The sequence below is a fragment of the Bacillus rossius genome, chromosome 1 (genome assembly GCF_032445375.1).
Source record: "Bacillus rossius redtenbacheri isolate Brsri chromosome 1, Brsri_v3, whole genome shotgun sequence".
In the NCBI taxonomy this organism is placed as follows: domain Eukaryota; kingdom Metazoa; phylum Arthropoda; class Insecta; order Phasmatodea; family Bacillidae; genus Bacillus; species Bacillus rossius.
The window spans coordinates 25,137,900-25,158,142 of record NC_086330.1 but is presented as its reverse complement, the minus strand read 5'-3'; the positions used below and the strand labels follow the sequence as shown (position 1 = coordinate 25,158,142).

General features: G+C 34.8%; 1 protein-coding gene across 3 annotated transcripts in view; it reads left to right on the top strand.

The window, feature by feature from the left end:
• Positions 1–8,840: 8,840 nt before the first annotated feature.
• LOC134533300 (cyclin-dependent kinase 14) overlaps positions 8,841–20,243 on the top strand; it is a 422,243-nt gene continuing 410,840 nt past the window's right edge. The window contains exon 1 of one of the 3 annotated variants that reach the window (XM_063370778.1): positions 8,841–9,252. In XM_063370778.1, the coding sequence (XP_063226848.1) occupies positions 9,204–9,252 (49 nt within the window). In that variant the 5' untranslated portion in view covers positions 8,841–9,203. The remainder of the gene's footprint in view (positions 9,253–20,243) is intronic. The other 2 variants (XM_063370786.1, XM_063370794.1) reach the window with 2 other exon arrangements.

Below are 20,243 nucleotides of genomic sequence, written 5' to 3'. Positions count from 1 at the left end.
TATTATCTTAGTGGATTTAAATTAATGGTGTCCCAGTGACTACTGCGAAGAAAAAAATCTCGCGAAAGGTTTCCTCGTAATTGAAATTCGTCAAAAAAAATCTATCTCTCATTTCTGGTGACATTTCTGACAAGTGGTACGATGAAATTTGAGACTGGCAAATGAATGTTGTGAAGCAATAAACAAAATATCACATTCGTGAACTACAAATGTATAGTTGTTTTTATTTTATAGTAAAAGTATATCTAATAACCCGTGGCTTTGCTCACGTAATTTCCGGGTATTGCTGATATTCTACCATTTTAAGAAAAGTATGTATTAAATTCCAAAGATTTTTGAAGAATTATACACAAAGAACTGTCAAGTATAGAACATATTAAATAAATAAAAATATTTTTACGACTTATTTTTAATTGGTTTAGCGTAAGCCTATTTTAACTTTTATTTAAAATTAAGTACCTACCTTATTTTCTATCTCCCGGTTTAGTGACTTTGAGAATATATTTTCCCTTGATGAAATCTTAACTCTTTTCTATCTGACGAAGAAGCCAATTAAAATATAAACACAGACTCGCGCACTTATTGTATGTTAAGACTGCCATCGTATTAAATTACTGTAATTTCTTTAGTTATAGTCATGCTTAGGATAATAACATAATATGCCTTATTACGCATACATTTCAGTATTCATGAAACAAATGCATTTTTATTTGAAATGTAGAGCAGTTACCAAATTTCTTATCTCGCATATTGATTTTTTAGTATGGCTAGTATTACTTAAACTAAATTTTTGAATTTTCACTGATGTACTCTTTTCCCTTTTCTATGTGATTGAGAAAATATAGCAATATACGTAAACCAATTAAACCAAAATCATCCTGAATTTTTATTACCGAAAAAAGTTAAATACAAAAAAATTTAATATGCGTATTTTATTATTGAATTTATATATATCTTGCCAATACTTATTTAGTGGGTTCCATTTTTTTTCATTTTTTAAAATAATATCTACCCCTTTTATACTTAACAGATAACGTTGAATAAGAGAAGGTTGTTTTTCCTTGTCAATATCTAAAAGTAAATTTGTACAAACGCGATATATAGTTTAAATAAGTATTTTACTTTTAAAATAAAACCATATTTTGAACGGAACACTGACTATTGGCCCAATACAAAGTTTTAATAGCTAATTTTCACTTCATTCGGGTACAGAATCCCATCATTCAGTGATTTCCGTGGCTAGCTTTTTTGGGATTTCATCATTCTCAAACGACGGTAAAGGAAGCTCCTCTTCAAGGTCGCCTAAGATGCTGATAAGACCTGCCGGGTAATAGGAATCTTGGTCTTGGGTTGTCTGTGGGGGGGGGGGGGGAGGGGGGGTTGAAGGATAATGTTACGACTGGGCTGGTTAAGAGGCCGTGTCAGTAAATGTTTATTTCCAATATTCTGCTCTAGAAGTTCTCTCTTTTAACAGTGAGATTTAGTGGCTTTTTCAACCGAAGGAACTGTAGCCGCAGCGCGTGATAAAGCTACTATACCCTTATCACAGGATTAGTGGGAAGGTTGACAGCTCGAGTTTACTCGACGAAAAATGTATCTGGTTCCTCGACAATCTGAGAGGATGACAATCTGACCGGCGGCTCACTAGGAAATTGCAGATGCAGGGATTCAGAATCAAGAAACCTCACTTTAACAAATGTAGTATGAGTCGTATCTAAAACTAAAACTAAAAATTTTAATACTTTAAACGTATCGGAATACAATTAATCTTCAAACATGTGGTAATTATTCTTTATCTGGATGTAATAGTCCGTGAAAAATAATGTTAGTTGACATTAAAAAGTATACGAAATTCATCATGTAACGTTTTAAAAGGATAATAACATAAATGCATATGCTTAGATATTGCATATGCATCACACACAATCTAAATACAATCTCACTTAAGTCAGACTACCTAATTTTTTACAATGCACCATCATACAGTTTAACAGAGGTAGGTGAACCTCTTATCGACGTTGTTTCAAAGAATTTAAATTTACAAATATTACTATTTATCTTAATACGATATGTAGCCTACCTTTATGAATACGAACATACTAAAACACTAACAAAACTTAATTTTATACATTGCTGTAGCATATTAGAAGACGAAATAACTCACAAGACTAACATTAAGAGGGCTGCATTACAAATTTACTTTACAGAGAAGAAAATATCCTTTCAGGATATTTCATTACCTCATTGATTACATAATACTGCCGTTGATGTGATCGTAGATATAAAGTATTTAAAAAATATATTCCATTATGTTTATGTAAATATTTTGAAAACGTTATTGCTTAAAGATGCTCATTATTTAAATAATAACGAATCTTTTACTTTTATGTACTGAACAAACAAAATACTTATAAGTTAATAAGAATAAGCTTAGTTGAGTAACATCTTCAATTTGTATTGAATTCAATGTACATATCGAAAATCATGTACAATGAATGCAACAGATTGAATTCAATAAATATTTGATCTTGTGAAACGGCCATAATATTGATGTAGATTAGGGACCGGAAAAATTCGCGGTTTCGACGGCCTTCAGGATAGACTGCACATTCCCCTGTACACTCGGGCAAATAACGGCAGTTCATTTGCTGCTGACTTGTTAGTCGTCTCAGCTTGTTTGTCTGTGATTCGATCCTTCTTTGGTTGGTGTTTTATAATTGGTTGAGATTCGTCCAGATGAACAGTAAGCCAATAGCAAAATCATCTAAAAGGTATATGTATTTGACTTCTAGCCTATCGCCGAATGAATCCGCGAATTTTTCCGGTCTCTATTAATTATAGATGCTCACATGCATCGTGAGAGTCCGTATAAAGCCTATTACAATTCTATAAGTATACATTAAAATGCTTTTAAAATATACATGTGTAATATAATTAAAACTTGTTTAAGTAAGATCATCACAAAAAAAATGAAAATCCTTCAACAGTAAGTGATGTTTTATAAGATTTTAACAAAACACATCTTACAATAAGAGAATACTAATCATACCACATAATTCAACACAAAATATACATTCCAGTAGGCGCTACGTAAAAACAACTTCTATTTTTATGCTGATTACTCTGCATTGTTTTATATATATATCATTATTTCTAACTTTTAATATTCTCTACACATTAACTGAAATTACTTATTTACAGAGTCTTAGCTAATGTTGGTCTGTACCACATACAGTTCGTACGATATCTCTACGCAAAACACATACAGTTCATTATTAGTAATATCAATTATATTTCATGAACATAATGAAATTAGTATAGGCCCTAGGTTGTTCACTGTTAATTGAGTACTTCTGAAGTATTTTCATTGTGAGTTAACATACATACCAAATGCCATTCTTCCAGTAAAGTTACAAAGAAGACAACAAGATAATATAAATATGTATGTAGTACCATATTTTAAACTCCTATTAAATGAATAATAACTCAATCTCTATTCTGGACTATTAAGTAATAATTTTTATTACTGTTATTTATAACTTAAATAAAATGACAACTAACAAATTAGTAAAAAATAGAATTACGTGCGATATAGTGTGACATGTGTACTTGGACGGCAAACGAATATAATAAAATGTCTATGACAATGTTAACTTTACTCATTATTATGGAAAGAAACAAAATGGGCAGATAAGCATATTCTACGCTGACATTTAAAAATGCTCAATTCAAAATGAACGTTCCCTAGCAAGAAAATTTATTTTATATCACCACAAAAAATCAAACTGCGGCGTCATTTTCCCGATGACAAACAAAAAAGTTGTATGGTCGCGAATAATACATTCGTATAGCGTCACATCAGCGGAATATTCCCTTGGCATAAATGTGTGAAGTCTGTGGCACTTATGGAGAAGTAAACCTTCGCTCGAACACAAAAACAAATGAACGAACAGCTTTTTTTTTTTTTGATAAGATGTGCAATCGGAGACCCCTGGGGTGGTTGAAGAGTGTCAGGTCCGTCGCCAGACCAGATAGTAAAAGCTCAGGGGCTGAGGATAGAAAAGGCATATCTCCAAATTATTAAGTATAAATGTTGTCATGTAATTGTTAAAGACTTGATTACACCCAGGTTTATAAACCCATCATGATCATGAAGACACTGATCGGAAGGTAATGTGCAATACATTTCAATGGCGTTTTCAGTTTTTGCTAAATAATTATAAATATAAGCAAAATTTCAATGTATCTGGACAAATCAAAATATTGATAATATTATTTTCATCACAGAAATAATATATGATATGATAACTAAATTTGAAAAAAGCGGTTATGTTAAATGTATTGTATACTTTCAGTAGGCAAAATTTCCGGCCCCTACCTCTTATAGACTTTGAGAAAAACTGCCTTTTAAAATAACATTGATATAGATAGGAGCGCAAATTTGTGACACGGCCTCTTAACCAAGTTCTGCCAAACACCACCAGGGGCGTATACGGCCGACACCCAGCGATGAAAGCGATCGCAGCGGCGGAGCTTGGAACTACAACAATTCTTCTGAGAAACCGGACAGAAAATTTAACCTGGGCTCGCGACTTCTATACATTATATATATTCAATGCTAAAACTAAGTGTATTTTGTTTGGGAGGGTCTGGGTTAGGGAAGACTCTAGGTGCGTCCCAGGCCGAAGCCCTTACGCCTAATCATGCTGGGTTTAAGCCATGCAGAAAGGGAGGCATGCATAGTGTGCTTTGCCCTTCTCTCGGTATAAAGTCCACGTCGCGTAACTTTCCTCGGACCTGGCGGTTCTCAAATGCCGTGTCTCCGGTCTACGTATCCTTCCGCCACCGTTGTTCCGTCAGCGGGTTTGTAAACGACTTCATGTGTTTGCCAGGTGTTACCTAGTAAAAAAAATAGCCAGTCATGGGGACTGTCAACAGAAATGAAAATTTAATATTTTGTTTTTAAATGTGTAATATGACATCATTTCTACGTCAAATGTACGTAATAAAATGATTTTGGTTTTATATCAGTACGATGTCAGCATGAAATCATTTATCCTTACATCATTTTTTAGTCACAACAGGTGTCAGTGGTATGTCAAAATTACGTAAAATTCATTACCTAGCTATGACTTACTTACCACTGATGTCAGACTTAGGTCATGTATTCACGTGGTCAAATTAACTTCACTTACTGCTATTACATCAAGTCGGTGATGCGAACTCACAAGATTTTACCCATCCAAAAAAGAGTTCAACACGCACATGATACAGTCGAGTAGGTATATACAATGTATTGGTGTGTATATGCGTATACATGTACACAGGCCGCTGCGCGTCGCCAGTCTGGCGCAACACGTCACTAGCATGTCGGTGACGCGAACCCACAAGTTTTGCCCAGACCAAAAATCGCTCAACGCGGCTAAAGAAGTTTTCACTTAAAAAAAAAAAATTATCACGTAATGCGTTTCCAAGTGACGTTAGGAGAATGGGTACCGCTGATACTGCTTTTGAGGAATGTCAACTTCCAGACGACACAGACTGTGCATCGACGATACGGCAGCTCGTTCAAGTCAAGCTGTCAACATTTTTTTGTGCCAAGATGTTCTGCAACCCACTTCCTTCCACACCGTGGGCCCGACCGATTTCCTCTGCTGCCTTCCGATCAGAGTTCCCGTTGCTGTTCGGTCCCGTTGCGCGCGCAAGCATTCCACAGTCCGTGAGCTCCTGCCCGCAGTTGGCTGCAATCTTTGTGCGAGCCTTCACCGTCGAACTGCTTCCTTGCTGCGCGCCGATCTTCAATCCAGGCTGCCTTTTCTCGCCGCTTGCCGAAGATATTGCCAGTTGGTCCACGAACTGCTTTTCAATATAATATTCACAGTATTTCACAGTCAGCCTAGCGAGCTGGGATCCCGTAGTTGGTGGCTGCTCTACGGACGCCTCAGATGCTCACACTGCTCCGCAAGACTGCTAACATAAATAAAATAAAAACAACGTTAAGCGCCCCGCCTACGTGGGCACACATACGGTTTGCAGAGCTTCAGAAGAGATCACGCAACTTTAAAACTGCTTGCGATATCCGAGAGGCGTCTTTTTACGTATACAGCATTTTAATGCGCTGAAGGCAGACGGGTAAGTCTGTTTCCATATTAATTAAATTTTTAGGAGAGTGAAAAGGGCTGTACCACGTATTTTCAGAATAATTTTTATACATAAAACACCCGGTAAAAATTCTTGAAAAAAATTGATTGTCTGTAAAGTCATTTTACGGTCGATAGTTTAACGTGACAACGTCAAAACAAAACATTGATGAAATAATTGCATACTTTTATGAATAAAATTGAATCATTTTTATTGAATTATCACAATTTTGTATGGATACAAAGAAGGAGTGAAATGATATCTACAATTTAATTGATAAATTTACTTTTATTTGCACTCATTAATTCAAATAAATGTTTATTACTTTAACGAAGAGATTATTTTAACTATAACTTTTATACATGTTTGCTATTTAACTTCTTCCAATCTGTGTTATTCTGTTAAGGATAGGACGATGATAGGAAAAGTAGGAAACGAATGGGAGTGTTTCAAATTTGATGTGCCTCGAAAAAGTCAAATCGATGGTTGTTCCAATCGAGTGGAAGAGAGATAAATGCGGCGCAAGCGTACAATGAGCGTAACGGGACACAACGTAACGGGACAATGTGCGTAACGGGAAACTTTTTCGTGCGTGCAGACAGCGTTCATCGATTTATTAGACGCTGTCACGTCAAAAAACGAAGGGCCTTGCATTAAACCTTTATATTCATTTATCCGCAATAGTGTTATAGTTACCGCTCAAATTTCATAGTTGTCCTAGAACGACGAGTAGACTACGCCCAATTCGGAGCCTAGCGCTTAGAGGAGATAACACGCTAGAAAATTAAAAATAAAATTCAGTCGAACAATAGACTCGCACGGAATACTGAGAGGCGAAAATAAATAAATAATAGACCAAAATCTATAAAAAAATATTTTTAAAAATTAAAATGAATTTTGAAAAGATTACTTCGAGGTGCAAACGGACGCCTTCTGAATAATTTATGTACAAAATTAATTTTAAGCCTATAGGTCTAGCTGTCTTTGCGCTATGCAAAATAAACAGACTAATCATCTCATTTATTATATAGATAGCTTGATATCAGTCGTTACCTTAGTTGTTACGTCAAGCAGCAATTATTTTTGTAAATTATATGCCGAAAAGCATTTTAATAGCCTCAGTTTAAGTGACAAAATTAAAAAAGCGCCATTTTATCAATTTACAGGAAATTGAATATGTTTATTTCCTTTACAATAATCACAATATTTTCATTTTTGAATCGCTGTTGGCGAATACGACAAAGCATGGCCCTAACACTGTTAAGGAATATAACATAAAATTAGTTAGAAAATAAAGCTCTATATGATTTTTACTCGCATTAGGTATTTCATCTCTAACTGACAGTATTAAAATAAACTAAGATCACTCTTTAGATATACCTATATTTTTAAATAACTAGCCTATATAAAAATGATGGTTACGTCCTCTTTAATATAATAACAATAAGAATTGAAATTTACAGTTGACTGTAAATAATTTTTATAAGACTTTTAATAATCATTATATTATATCTGTATTCACAACAATTCTCTTGTTTGCATTTTCAACAAGCTATGTTTTTTTTAGAGTTATTTCACTCTTAATACTATTGATTATTTACACACACACACACACAGATATATATATATATATATATATATATATATATATATATATATATATATATATATAACAACTGCGACAGTGTGATGTCAGCAATGTCCGGGCTACTACATTAAAAATTTAAACAACAATAATGGTTTGAAAAACGGATGACTATGATCAGTCAAATTACATTATTTTGACAAAATAAATTACCTACTAAAGAATTTTATACAATTTGCAGAAATGGTTATACATATTATGTTCGATGGAAAATAGTAGGGCTTACCTATAAGGGTAGTTTTGTACAACCCATCTTTCACATCTAACGATTATTCATTATTAAAGGCGGCATATAACTTTGAAGAGAAAGAAGAAAAAGTAATCCTTCGATGGAAAATAGGGTTTGCCTACAAGGGAAGTTTTGTACAACCCAGGCTTCACACCTATGGATTATTAATTATTTAATGTGGCATATAATTTGGATAAGAAAGATGAAAAAGTAACGCTTAGCAAACTAACGAATATTACTCGCATTAAAAAAAATAAAATTCTGGAACTGGAATGACAATTAATTACTCAAAACCACCGGGCCCACACAATTGTGGCAAATGAAAACAGTGGAATTAATCATATGCTTGAAGTGTGACTGACGATACTCCCGAAGAGTATTTTAAAACCGTGCTTAAAATAAAAATGAGTACATGAGATTTTCTTTACAGATAGGTAATTAGGAAATGTTCCGTTTTATTTTCTCAGAGGAAAATACGCTTATTATACAGTGGTAAATGTCGTATAGGCCTCGCACGCACATTAAAAAAATCCCTTCATAGATGCTATAAATGACTTTTTGCTATTTAACGTAGTTTTTTTTTTTTTTTTAAATTGAGACCAGTTCTATTTTACCCGGTGTTTTCTTACCGTTAGTCAAATGCAATAATAATTTTTCAACTATTGGCGAACGTGAAGACAAGCTTTTAGTGCTCATTCGGTAGGTAAATGAACTATTGGTTTAGTTGCTACTGTTCGTCCTAGGTAGCGCACATGTCGCGCAGCGACAGAACCAAACTGCTGAAACAAAACTTGCGTCCATCATTCCTTGACTTTTCTTTTGGATTTCATTCAACATTAAATTTCCTCTAAAATTCATTAAGCCTGTTTAAAATTATTCTTTTTGAAATCCAGTTTTTAAGTTTAGCAAAAAATACCTAGCGCATCAGATCTGTTACACCACTTCGATCGATGAAGATTGCGTAGTGCTATCTAGGGAGTGTAAAAGGAAACATGTTAACAAAATGGAAACGAAACAAGTTGCTTGTAGGTGGGGAAGTTTTAAAGGTTCGGGTCGGCAATGGCGATTACGGTAATGTTTGTTGATTGTGTGCAGTGACTATAATCTTGCGTTGAATTATCCGTCATGATTATTTTGGTTCGGTGAGATTCGGTTATTTCGTATGGTGTACATCGTTTCGGATGAAGCATGAACTGTCAGGTAGACAAGGGTTCCAGCAATTCAAAGTCCAAGGATGGTATGTTTATTTTTATTGGTACATTACATAGTGCTTATTTATATTTATTTTTAAAACAAATTATTACTTTTAAATTCATTACAAAATACGACTTAAAAATGGATTACGACTCTATAAAATTATTTTTCGCACAGACTAATATTTAATAGATTATCGTTGGAAAATGCTTCAAATATTAAATTTGGTAACCAAACAGTTAGTTGCATGCTATTTCGAATTTTAACAGCGTTATTAATTTTGATTGTTGTTCGCATGCATAAAATAGCGTTTTTTGGATGTAGCAATATGACAGTTCATGTTACTCGACGAAACGGTTTTGAAGGTTTTATAATTGTATTGACGAGGTTATGAGCACATATTATTTTCAAATGTGGGCTTTATACTTACGTTTATCGAATAATGTACATATACTAATTTTTTTCCCCCCGAATTTCCTTGGCGGAAGTAGGTTCGTGGATTCCTCTCGTGACTAACCGTTTAACAAACCATTTAAATTATGTTTTATTATAGACTTTTCTAACGATTTAGAATTTGCATTAGTTAAAATTTATAGAGTAAATTGTATTATAAAATATAGTTGGACACAAACTGTAAACATTATACAGAATTGTTTTCGTATTTTAAGAACGACTATTTTATTGTAGTAATTAAGCCTTTGTTAACCACTTGTTTGAGTGTACAGCAACAAACCATTAAAAGGAGTTCCTTGGCTTCTGGGTTTTAGCCGCGTCGAAGGGGAAGATAACACCTACGTTTCGGTCTGCGTTACAGTCGCCATCATCAGGGTAGCAGTACATCGCCCTGATTGTAATCATTTTCAGTTTTGTTCGTGGGTCTGCCCGGTAATTTACTGTAAATTAAACCTATCGAGTACTTGACATACGTTTGTTTAGTGTCTAGTATAAATTATCTTGCGTTCGGTTGCGGCTTTGAATACTGGCGTATTTTTCGAAGTCTGCGTGCAGATATATTTATGTTAATTATTGTTTCCATCGCATTGCCTTAGTGCAGCATATTTGCAGCGATGTGATACATGCACAGCTTTGCTACAACACTATACTGTTTTGTCACATCACGTTGGTAATATACAAAAAAAATCAAAAATCAATTCTAACTGTTGATAAGTTGATGTTTTTTCAAAGTAAGCAACTATGATACGGCGCTGCGTACTAAAAACGTACAATTGTAGTATTTGATGATTTTAGACCAAAAACGTGCATTTAAGATTTTTTTAAAATCTTAAATTGCATTACTACAGTTAAATTCTCACCATATCTAGAATCTAGTATTTAGCTTAATCTGTTTGTAACTTAATCCAACTCATGAAAGTATTAAGATTATAAAGGATTATGTATAAAATAATATAGTGCCTAATTGCATTTATTGTATGAAACAACGTGAAAGTAATGAGAACTCTGAGTTTTTTTTATGTGTAACGTCTTAGCTCTCGGTATACGGCATTTGGTATGAGTATTTTCATATGGAACGGAAATTTGTATCCACGGTGCTCTAATCTGTGGCAGACGTTCACAAAGCCAAAGGGAAAATTTATAGCATTAACTGTCTGATGAATTTTAACAAGATGTGCATTACTTTAGTAAAATTCCTTGTCAGAAATCAGGTCGAAAGCCGGGATATAGTACTTATTTTGTGTGCGTGTGGATACCAGTAATTAAGTTGTGATTTTTTTCTTAATTTTATTTAACGCAGGGAATCTTTAAGTATTTTGGTAATAAGAGAGAAAACAGTGATTGTTGGGGACTATTATAAAAAAGGCAATTTTTACCCAATTTTATTGTTAAATTTCAATCGGAGCACCCCCGTATTTACATTTAACTTTTCCCGAAAATGATAATCGCTGCCTGGGCGACTTCAAACTATGTGTGTTCATTTAGCAACTTTTATTTCTTGATTGGCTAAGACCAATAAAATGCGGCTGCTAATTGCCTCAACACCCGTCGCTTGATTAAATACTGCTATCAGTTAAATATAAATTGTCCTATCGTACTAATTAGGGAGGAGTGTATTGGAGCTAAACTATAGTGTTTTGCCCAATATCTTGTCCCTTGTCCCGTAACATTTTCTGCGAATACCGGTTTGACTTTTAGCGTTGTATTTGGGAAACTGCATAGAGAAGCGTTAAGCGACACCCTTATAACTAGAGACCCGGAAATTTCGCGGATTCATTTAGTCGCAAGCTAGAATGCAAACCTCCACACTCTCGCACTGTGTTCATAATTGGCACGCAGTTGTTTGGACACGCCCGTCTACGACCGTGAGCCAATGATGCCCAGCTAGGAGAGAAGTAAGCGAATCAGGTAGTGCCAAATAACAAGGATAAAAATGTTCTCGCTAAGAAATCAACCAATGGGAAAGTAAACATGGGTGAGCACACCTATAACTTTGAATTCTATCCTGATGCCAGAAGAATCCGCGAAATTTCCGGGTCTCTACTTATAACACTTCCTTGCACGAACATCGATCGACTCTTCATGCTAATGCTGCTGCATAAGTTCATTACGATAATTGTTAATTCGTGCAGATCATATTTTCCGTAGTCGCCATGCAGAAGTTAGTGCAAGCAACAGCGGCTCATTGAGGCTCCAGGATAGTCTGGAAAAGAGTCGTTGAGCGTCTTTCGTTGTCAATGTGGCTATCATCTTCTGATTCCAAGTTCCTGGGTTCAAACCCTGGGTAAGCTCCAATGATGGTTTGTGCCTTTTAAAATGTTACATTAATTTAGGTTTGATTAATAGTGTCAGTACTCGTTTATTCTGTCGATTAGCCTATCGTCATAAAAGCGGAAGCTTTAATAAAAGTCCAATAAAAATAAATTATTTATTCGTCTTGTTTTTACGTGTAGTGAAGTTAAGGCACTGACTGCAAAGGGAAAACAATCAATTATTTTTATAAGTAGAAACAAGATTAAATAGAAAACAAAATAGCGAGCACTTTGAAAATGACGAAATTAAACAATAAATCGAGTTAATGTTGCTTGTATTTAAATGTATTTATAATCAATAATTTATTTTAAAATCTTGAATTGCGTTGATACAGTTAATTAAGCACCATATCTAGAATGTAGTATTTATCTTAATCGTTTTTAACTTAATCCAACTCACGCCGGGACCACGTGCGGTCAATTGGGCAGAAACATCGCCTCCCGTCGATTCCGGGTCGTTACCACAACGCCGAAATACCATAACGCCGAATGTCAAAATTGACCACAACGCCCACAGCTAAAAATCTGCTGTGTACCACAACGCCGAAATAACAACTGAATAAATTTGTGTGTGTTTCTTAAATGTACCTTAACGCCGAAATACCACAATCAAACCTAACCTTACCTAGCCTAGCCTAACCTAACCTAGCCTAACCTAGTCTAATTTAACATAGTCTAACCTAACCTAGTCTAACCTAACCTAGTCTAACCTACCCTAACCTTTGTGGCAGTCCTGCAATGACATTTTTCGGCGTTAGTGTATTTCGGCGTTGTGGTACACAGAAGTTTTCTAGCTGTCGGCGTTGTGGTCAATTTGGCATTTCGGCGTTGTCGTATTTCGGCGTTGTGGTGCGCCCCCGTCGATTCCTAGCGCGGTCGGACGCGGATTTCCCGCAAGTGGGAAACGTGGCGGACGTTTATGCGAGCTGGGGGTTTTATTTTCCCGGGTTACTCCCGTTTACCCACCACCGTCAATGCTGCATCGACATCTAATAACCCCTCACCGTCTCGTATGACAAGAAACAGGAAACTTTTCGCGGAGCAATTTTTAGTGATAAGAAAAAAAATTGTATACTAATGTCCTTGTGCTATTGGCTCACAGTTAAGTCTGTCCCGGGTGTTTCATAACTAAATATTTTTCTAAAAACATGCGTTTTAGCCATTTTAAGTTTTTTTTTTTTTTTAAATACATTTTATGAACGAAATACAGAAACAGAACTACTCTCATCCGCCCTCAGTGTATTACAAATGCTTCTTTTTGTACACAGACACCTCTCGGATATCTTGGGCAGTTTTCTAGCTGCATGTTTTTTTTCCTCCTGAAGCTACGCACACCGTGTGTGCGCTCGGGCGGGGTCTTTATCTCGAGGACTCTGGTCCAGAGACAGACCCTCAAGCAAATAAGCATCGGATCACAGTTTACTCAGTCGAGACGTCTCACAAGTTAGCAGCCAATGAACAGGTGAAATTTGGCCGAGTACACAGGAAAGAATTTTCTGTACCTTCATCAAAGAATTTTTTTTTTTTAATATTTGCCAAGAAATAGTACGTAATACTACTAAAAATATATTGTTTAACTTTTTACAACTTATTGCTATGGTTATTTTTGCATATATGAAATACGTTTTTCGAGATATTCCTGAGTATTTCGTAATAAAATTGGCGTACAATTTTATATTTTAATTGTAGTTTCATTCAAGCATAATTTTTTTAAATCATGTAAACGATAATAGAATATTCAATAATTGGATTTTTTTGTTTTATTATTCTTATTAATGAGCGCAGTTAAAACTGGAAAGTTATTCAGGGAATGGTTTACAAATAAATTTAACTATTGGAGGTACTGGTACAACACGAAGCATAAATGCCCGGGTAAGAATCCGAACACAGTATTACTGCGACCACTATTTTGTAGTGATACAGTTGTTTTCATGTGAATATACAAATCTACAAAATATCTGTAATTTTACATGAATATTTATGATCCATTTACAAAAAAAGAAAAGTACAGTGTGTGTAGAGTATTGTGGAGTACATCCTGAATTTTGTTGAATATGCGATATTTTTCCCGGATGTCGACGGTGCATAAGCCCTATATGTACATCCGTTCGTTAAAGTGATGTCCGTCGCCCGTCGCTGGAGCTAATCTGCGCAATTTATAAATCGTTCACGGACGGCGCGCATTCAAAAGCTACCCCGAAAATGCGGCGCTTTCGGGCGAGTATGGGATGACGATGATTAATGACTTTATGGCGCGGTAGGGGATAAGCTTCGAGGGCTCACGTGTTAGAAATATTAATTGCTGTCGCGGTGCCGTGACCCGGTGTTAGGGTTTTCTTGATGGGCTGTCGGGAGATCGTAACTATTTTTGAGCTAGGTTAGTGGATGTAAAGTTAAAACCACTACGGAAGTTTTATCTGTGACATCAAGAGAACGTAAAATTATCATTAATGCATTTTTTTTAGTAAAAAAATTGGTTGTCTGTAAAGTTGGTGTACGGACGATAGTTTAACGTGACAGCGCCATAAAAAAACATTGATGAAATGATTGCATACTTTTATGAATAAAATTGAATCATTTTTATTGAATTATCACTATTTTTTATGGATACAAAGAAGGAGTGAAATTAAATCTACAATTTAATTGATAAATTTACTTTTATTTGCACTCATTAATTCAAATATGTTTATTACTTTAACGAAGAGATTATTTTAACTATAACTTTTATACATGTTTGCTATTTAATTTCTTCCAATCTGTGTTATTCTGTTAAGGATAGGACGATGATAGGAAAAGTAGGAAACGAATGGGAGTGTTTCAAGTTTAATGTGCCTCGAAGTTCAGTCAAATCTATGGTTGTTCCAATCGAGTGGAAGAGAGATAGATGCGGTGCAAGCGTACAATGAGCGTAACGGGACAATGTGCGTAACGGGACACATTGTAACGGGACTATGTGTGTAATGGAACACAGCGTAACGGAACACAGCGTAACGGGACAATGTGGTTAACGGGACACTTTTTCGTGCGTGCAGCCGGCGTTCATCGATTTATTAGACGTTTTCACGTCAAAAATTAATCCCGCACACCTGTAACATGTAATAATTATTGTTTAAATTATAGCCATGTGAATGGTATTTTCTCTTCGTTTGGACCCCGAATCATTTTTTCGCACTTATTTGAGACATTGTAATGTTTTGTATGGTCACGCTAACACAGATAGTTATAAATAAAGCCAAGAATATCTCGCTGAAGCACAACATGTGTTTCGCGTTGATGATAGTATTAAGGTGCTCTTGACATCCTATTGACGACCCTGATCCGGTTATAAACGAGAAATAGCGGCAGCCCAATCACGGTTGGCCCGATATTTGATTATACATAGACAAGTTTAGTCCAGCCTGGAGCGAAACGAATCCACGAAATAATCATGGCTCTATAGTTTTTCTCTCACTATGGAAGTGAATGTAAACTTTGTTATAACCCTGAGTCAGAAGTTGCCATTAATTTACAAATTCTACTTCGTCATGACAAACCAGTGGCAGAGTAGCAAATACCATAAAAAAAAAAAAAACAAACAAACAAACAAAGATAGTTGAATATAATTCAGCAGGAGTTTGTATGGTTGGAATAATTTTGGGTATGGAAAAGAAGAAGAAGAAGAAGAAGAAAACTCTAAAATATAGAAACCTGTATGTGAAGTTAATTGTACAGAAACAAGGAATTGCTAAGGGCGATCACTCGCATCAATTGCTCTTGTAATTTTACAAATGCATTTTTGATTATACATAGACAAGTTTAGTCCAGCCTGGAGCGAAACGAATCCACGAAATAATCATGGCTCTATAGTTTTTCTCTCACTATGGAAGTGAATGTAAACTTTGTTATAACCCTGAGTCAGAAGTTGCCATTAATTTACAAATTCTACTTCGTCATGACAAACCAGTGGCAGAGTAGCAAATACCATAAAAAAAACAAACAAACAAACAAAGATAGTTGAATATAATTCAGCAGGAGTTTGTATGGTTGGAATAATTTTGGGTATGGAAAAGAAGAAGAAGAAGAAGAAAACTCTAAAATATAGAAACCTGTATGTGAAGTTAATTGTACAGAAACAAGGAATTGCTAAGGGCGATCACTCGCATCAATTGCTCTTGTAATTTTACAAATGCATTTACGTATTTTAATGCATTCTTGATGTAACTTGTCGCAAACAAACTCGAGTTAAACAAAGTGTAAATCCGACATTATGACGATGTAGGGTAGCGTATGTGAAGCATCCACTAAAGATTTAAAATGTGTTTATGTTCACTTGCATCGAAATGTGTTAACGATCTGGGAATAATATTTTCTTTAATACTTTTTTTTGATCACTCTGCATTTAACCTTACGTATGCATGGTTTTTGGGTGTTTTTATTCAGCAGTTCATCATAAAAATAATTTAGGTGTTAATAAAATGCATTTCAACATTTTCAAATTGCATTAATTCTACAAGTTTGCATTAATTTTTTTCATATCAGTCTAACGGTATTTTGTTTGGTCATTATTCAGTTTTATAAAACATTGAAAAACGTAATCTGAAAGGACGTAATCAATCGATTTCTTTGCGAATGATTCATAGAAAATAAAAGGCATGTGTGTTATGTACGTGCGTTAGAAGTTATACTTCTTTTTGATTTAAGACACTGAACTATTTAGAAATTTACTGTAACAAAAAATATAAAATTAAATTCCTAGTATTTAATGTTAATATTAACATTTTTATATAATTCATTATTTAATTTAGTAAAATAATCAAAATAAATTTTAATTATTAATACAAATCAACACATATCCTGAATGTCCATTATATTTTATAATACAAATAAATTATAAATACGTTAACATAACCTTAATTTTATTAATACACTTTAAAATTAACTTCAACAAGTTTATAAACAAAATTTATATATCAATAAATAAATGATTTTTTAATTATATGGACCAGTATTCAACATCAATCACTAAATTTCTGAACGCGACTCGCACGTATTTCCGCACCCGCTGCTATAATTCGCTATCGGAGCAGCTACATCGACTATTGAAAGATTCGATTTGCAGAGTGGAATGTTAAACAATATAATGAAACGTATCCGATATTAACAAAAGAAAGACTTGAAAAAAGTACTTTACTAACCACGGCTTGGTCTTGATTTTTTGACAAGGAATTTTATTAAAATACTGCCCACCTTTTAAAAATTCATTAAAATGTTAATACTATATTTTTTTCCGCACACGTTAGATGACTAAAAATTATTAAGTATTAAATGATAGTTGTACTATTATAAATTTTTATTTCATTTCCTGGTAAACGTAATTAATTTAACATTACTTTAAGTAATAAGTAAAAATAGAGAATATAGGCCTACGTAGTATGAAATGATTCAATGGACTGAGCTATGTATTTATTATATTTCTACGATAAATAAAATGTATTCATACATATTTGCTTAAAGTACAGTTTGTATAATCAGTAATCTCTCATTAAAAATATCTAAAATTTTTTCACTGTTGGGTTTTTAACTACGTTTCTTGAGATATTATAAGTTGCGCACTATAACCACTGCGCTACGAAGGCTGACACTAAATACTTAAGGAGAATATGTATTATAATAAGTGTAATCCCTAGGTTTTTAAAACCTAAAATTGTTCTTTACTATGATTCGTTTCGTTTACCAAATATAATCCAGGGTAGTTTCACTATCATGAAGTTTCATTTTGCACACCAATACGTTTGCTATGTCTCCTAATTGAAAGTGAATATATATGGGCTTATGTTCAAACACGTTAGTCCGCCATTTTCCTGTGAAAATTTCGTTGAATGGTGCGCGCGCATCGTAAAAATTTACTCTCATCATTTTTCCATAACGCGCCTAAAGAAGTATAACTTCAAAAATTACACTTAATGAAAGATGTGTGAGGGATATAGCGATAGATAAAGAGAATTGTAGAATTTAATGCGAAAATTTTCTCTGGGACCTAACATTTTTCATGTTGTCTAATTCACTTCGTATCTTGATCTGTAGATTGCTTCACTCTGAATTCTGATTAGTTGAAATTGCTCCAAGTAAGTGAAATTTGACAGAGAACTTGTTGAAACTGCTACACTTTTATCAGTGGATTCTAACAGTTGTTTATTTAACTGAATGCCGCTTTTTTATCAGCGGATTTCATTGATTTTGCGACGAGTTCCACGTTTCAACCTAAGATTCGTAGTGATTTACCAGCCAGAAACCACCTTTTGGAGTCGATAAAGTAAGGAACGAAGTATTTTCAATCATGGCATCGAGCGAGATGAGACTCGCATTCCACGGACCAGGGGTTGGAATCCTTCAGCATCCAACCTGATCTCGGTCTTCCATTGTTTCCCGAGATCACTCCAAGCAGCTGCTGGGATGGTTCCTTACTCAAGGTGTCCGCATCCCGCAAAGACAGAGAAAAGTCAAGCAAGTTGGAATTTGGTCAGGGAAAGTCAAGGAATTCACTTGAAATCCTGGAGAAGTCATGGAAATCCCCCCCCCCCCCCCAGTGATAGTAATTTGATGGGCAATATATAATTCTCCAGAAGAGGTGCAGTGGTTGAATGGTGACAGCATTCGTATCCCACAAAGGCGACTCAGGTTCGATTCCCGGTGGTGTAGAATCCGGATGTTTCGCAATTGGGAAAACGTGGCGGACGTTTCCGTGGTCTGTGAGATTTCTCGGGGTACTCCCGTTTCCCTGCATCAATTCATTCCGTCGCTGCTTCATACCCCATTCTTAACTCATCACGCAGTCTTCAGGTTGGCTGAAACGACAGGTCTGGTTCTCGGGTAGAGTCAGTCCCACCCCATCCATGTAGACTCTGCCTCAGGCGGAAAACTACAAGTAGATTTTCATTCTTTATCGTGACCTATTATGCGATAATCCAGACTCCGAAAGAACATTATTATTAAAAATCAGGGAAATTTATAATTTTCGTCATCTGAAGTCAGGGAAAAGTCGGGGAAATGTTATTACACATTTGTTTTGGCATCCTGTTTAGTATTCCATCGTGGATTTCTTCTTTAAAATTCGTCTTCAGTATCGTTGTGTATTACCATCTATAATGACCTCGTTGTATCCGAGAGGTTAAACCAAAAATATATAAAATATTCATGCAACTGTGGCATTGTTCGTATCAGTTAGTTTGAGGACTAAAGGGGCTAGTTAATTACGTTGTTATGTAACAGCGTTACATGTAGTGATGTTAAGAAATGCCAGCATGCCTATTTCGAGGCTTCGTTGTTTGCAAGAGCGAAAATTTTTTTGTTAATCACCAATGTTTTGTTAGGGCTTCACACATGATTTCCATCTTAATTTGAAACTTTTAGTCCAATGGAAATAAGCCTGAAAAACAAAGCAAACAACAGCAGACGGCTATTAAACTATTGTGGAATTTAGCATGATCCTCCTATAGTCGCCGCAGGGTAAGTTCATACTTTTAGGAAGCCCTGCTTCAAGCTGGGATCTATTTTCAAGGTGACTATGTATCCTTCGGCCAAATATCAACAATAACATTGCCATGTGGAAAACCATGTGACTACCACATGGCAATGTTTTGGTTGGGTAACTGTCAAATAGGGATTTAATTAATGGATGATAAAATTACACTGCAATTTTTATAATTGGTTAAATCTCAGTAGAAAATGTCATAACACCATGTTTAATAATTCAAATATTAAATATAAAAAAATCTAAGCAAATTTTTATAGTTTAGAGTTTAAACCCAGCGTGATGCTGTGTCTTCACATAATATCTATAAAAATTGATGTTAAGTTTTACTAAAGAAATTTTGCTGCTTCGAGATTACTATATCACAAAGTGCTATGGTTGAAAGCATGAAAATTATGTCAGTATCATTTATGAAGAATTTAACTTTAGGAAATTATTCAGTATGAGGTAGCTATGTAAACTGTTAGTTTCCTAAAGCCGTGAGTGCCAGGCACATCACTGCCATTACATCGAGAGGTCATTTGTGAATAGAAAATAACAAGTTGGTAACACTTTTCTGGCACTACGAACCGAGTCAAGTATCGGTTAAAGGTTATGGCTAACCAACATTTGTTTTGTAATTAGAGGCATTATTTTCTATCAAGCAGAATAAATTTTAAATTCAAATTCTAAGTTATACATTAAACATTTCTGTAAGTGTGTATTTTTATGTGTCTATGTGGTTTGTCTCATATAAAAACTATATCACTTAAGTATGTA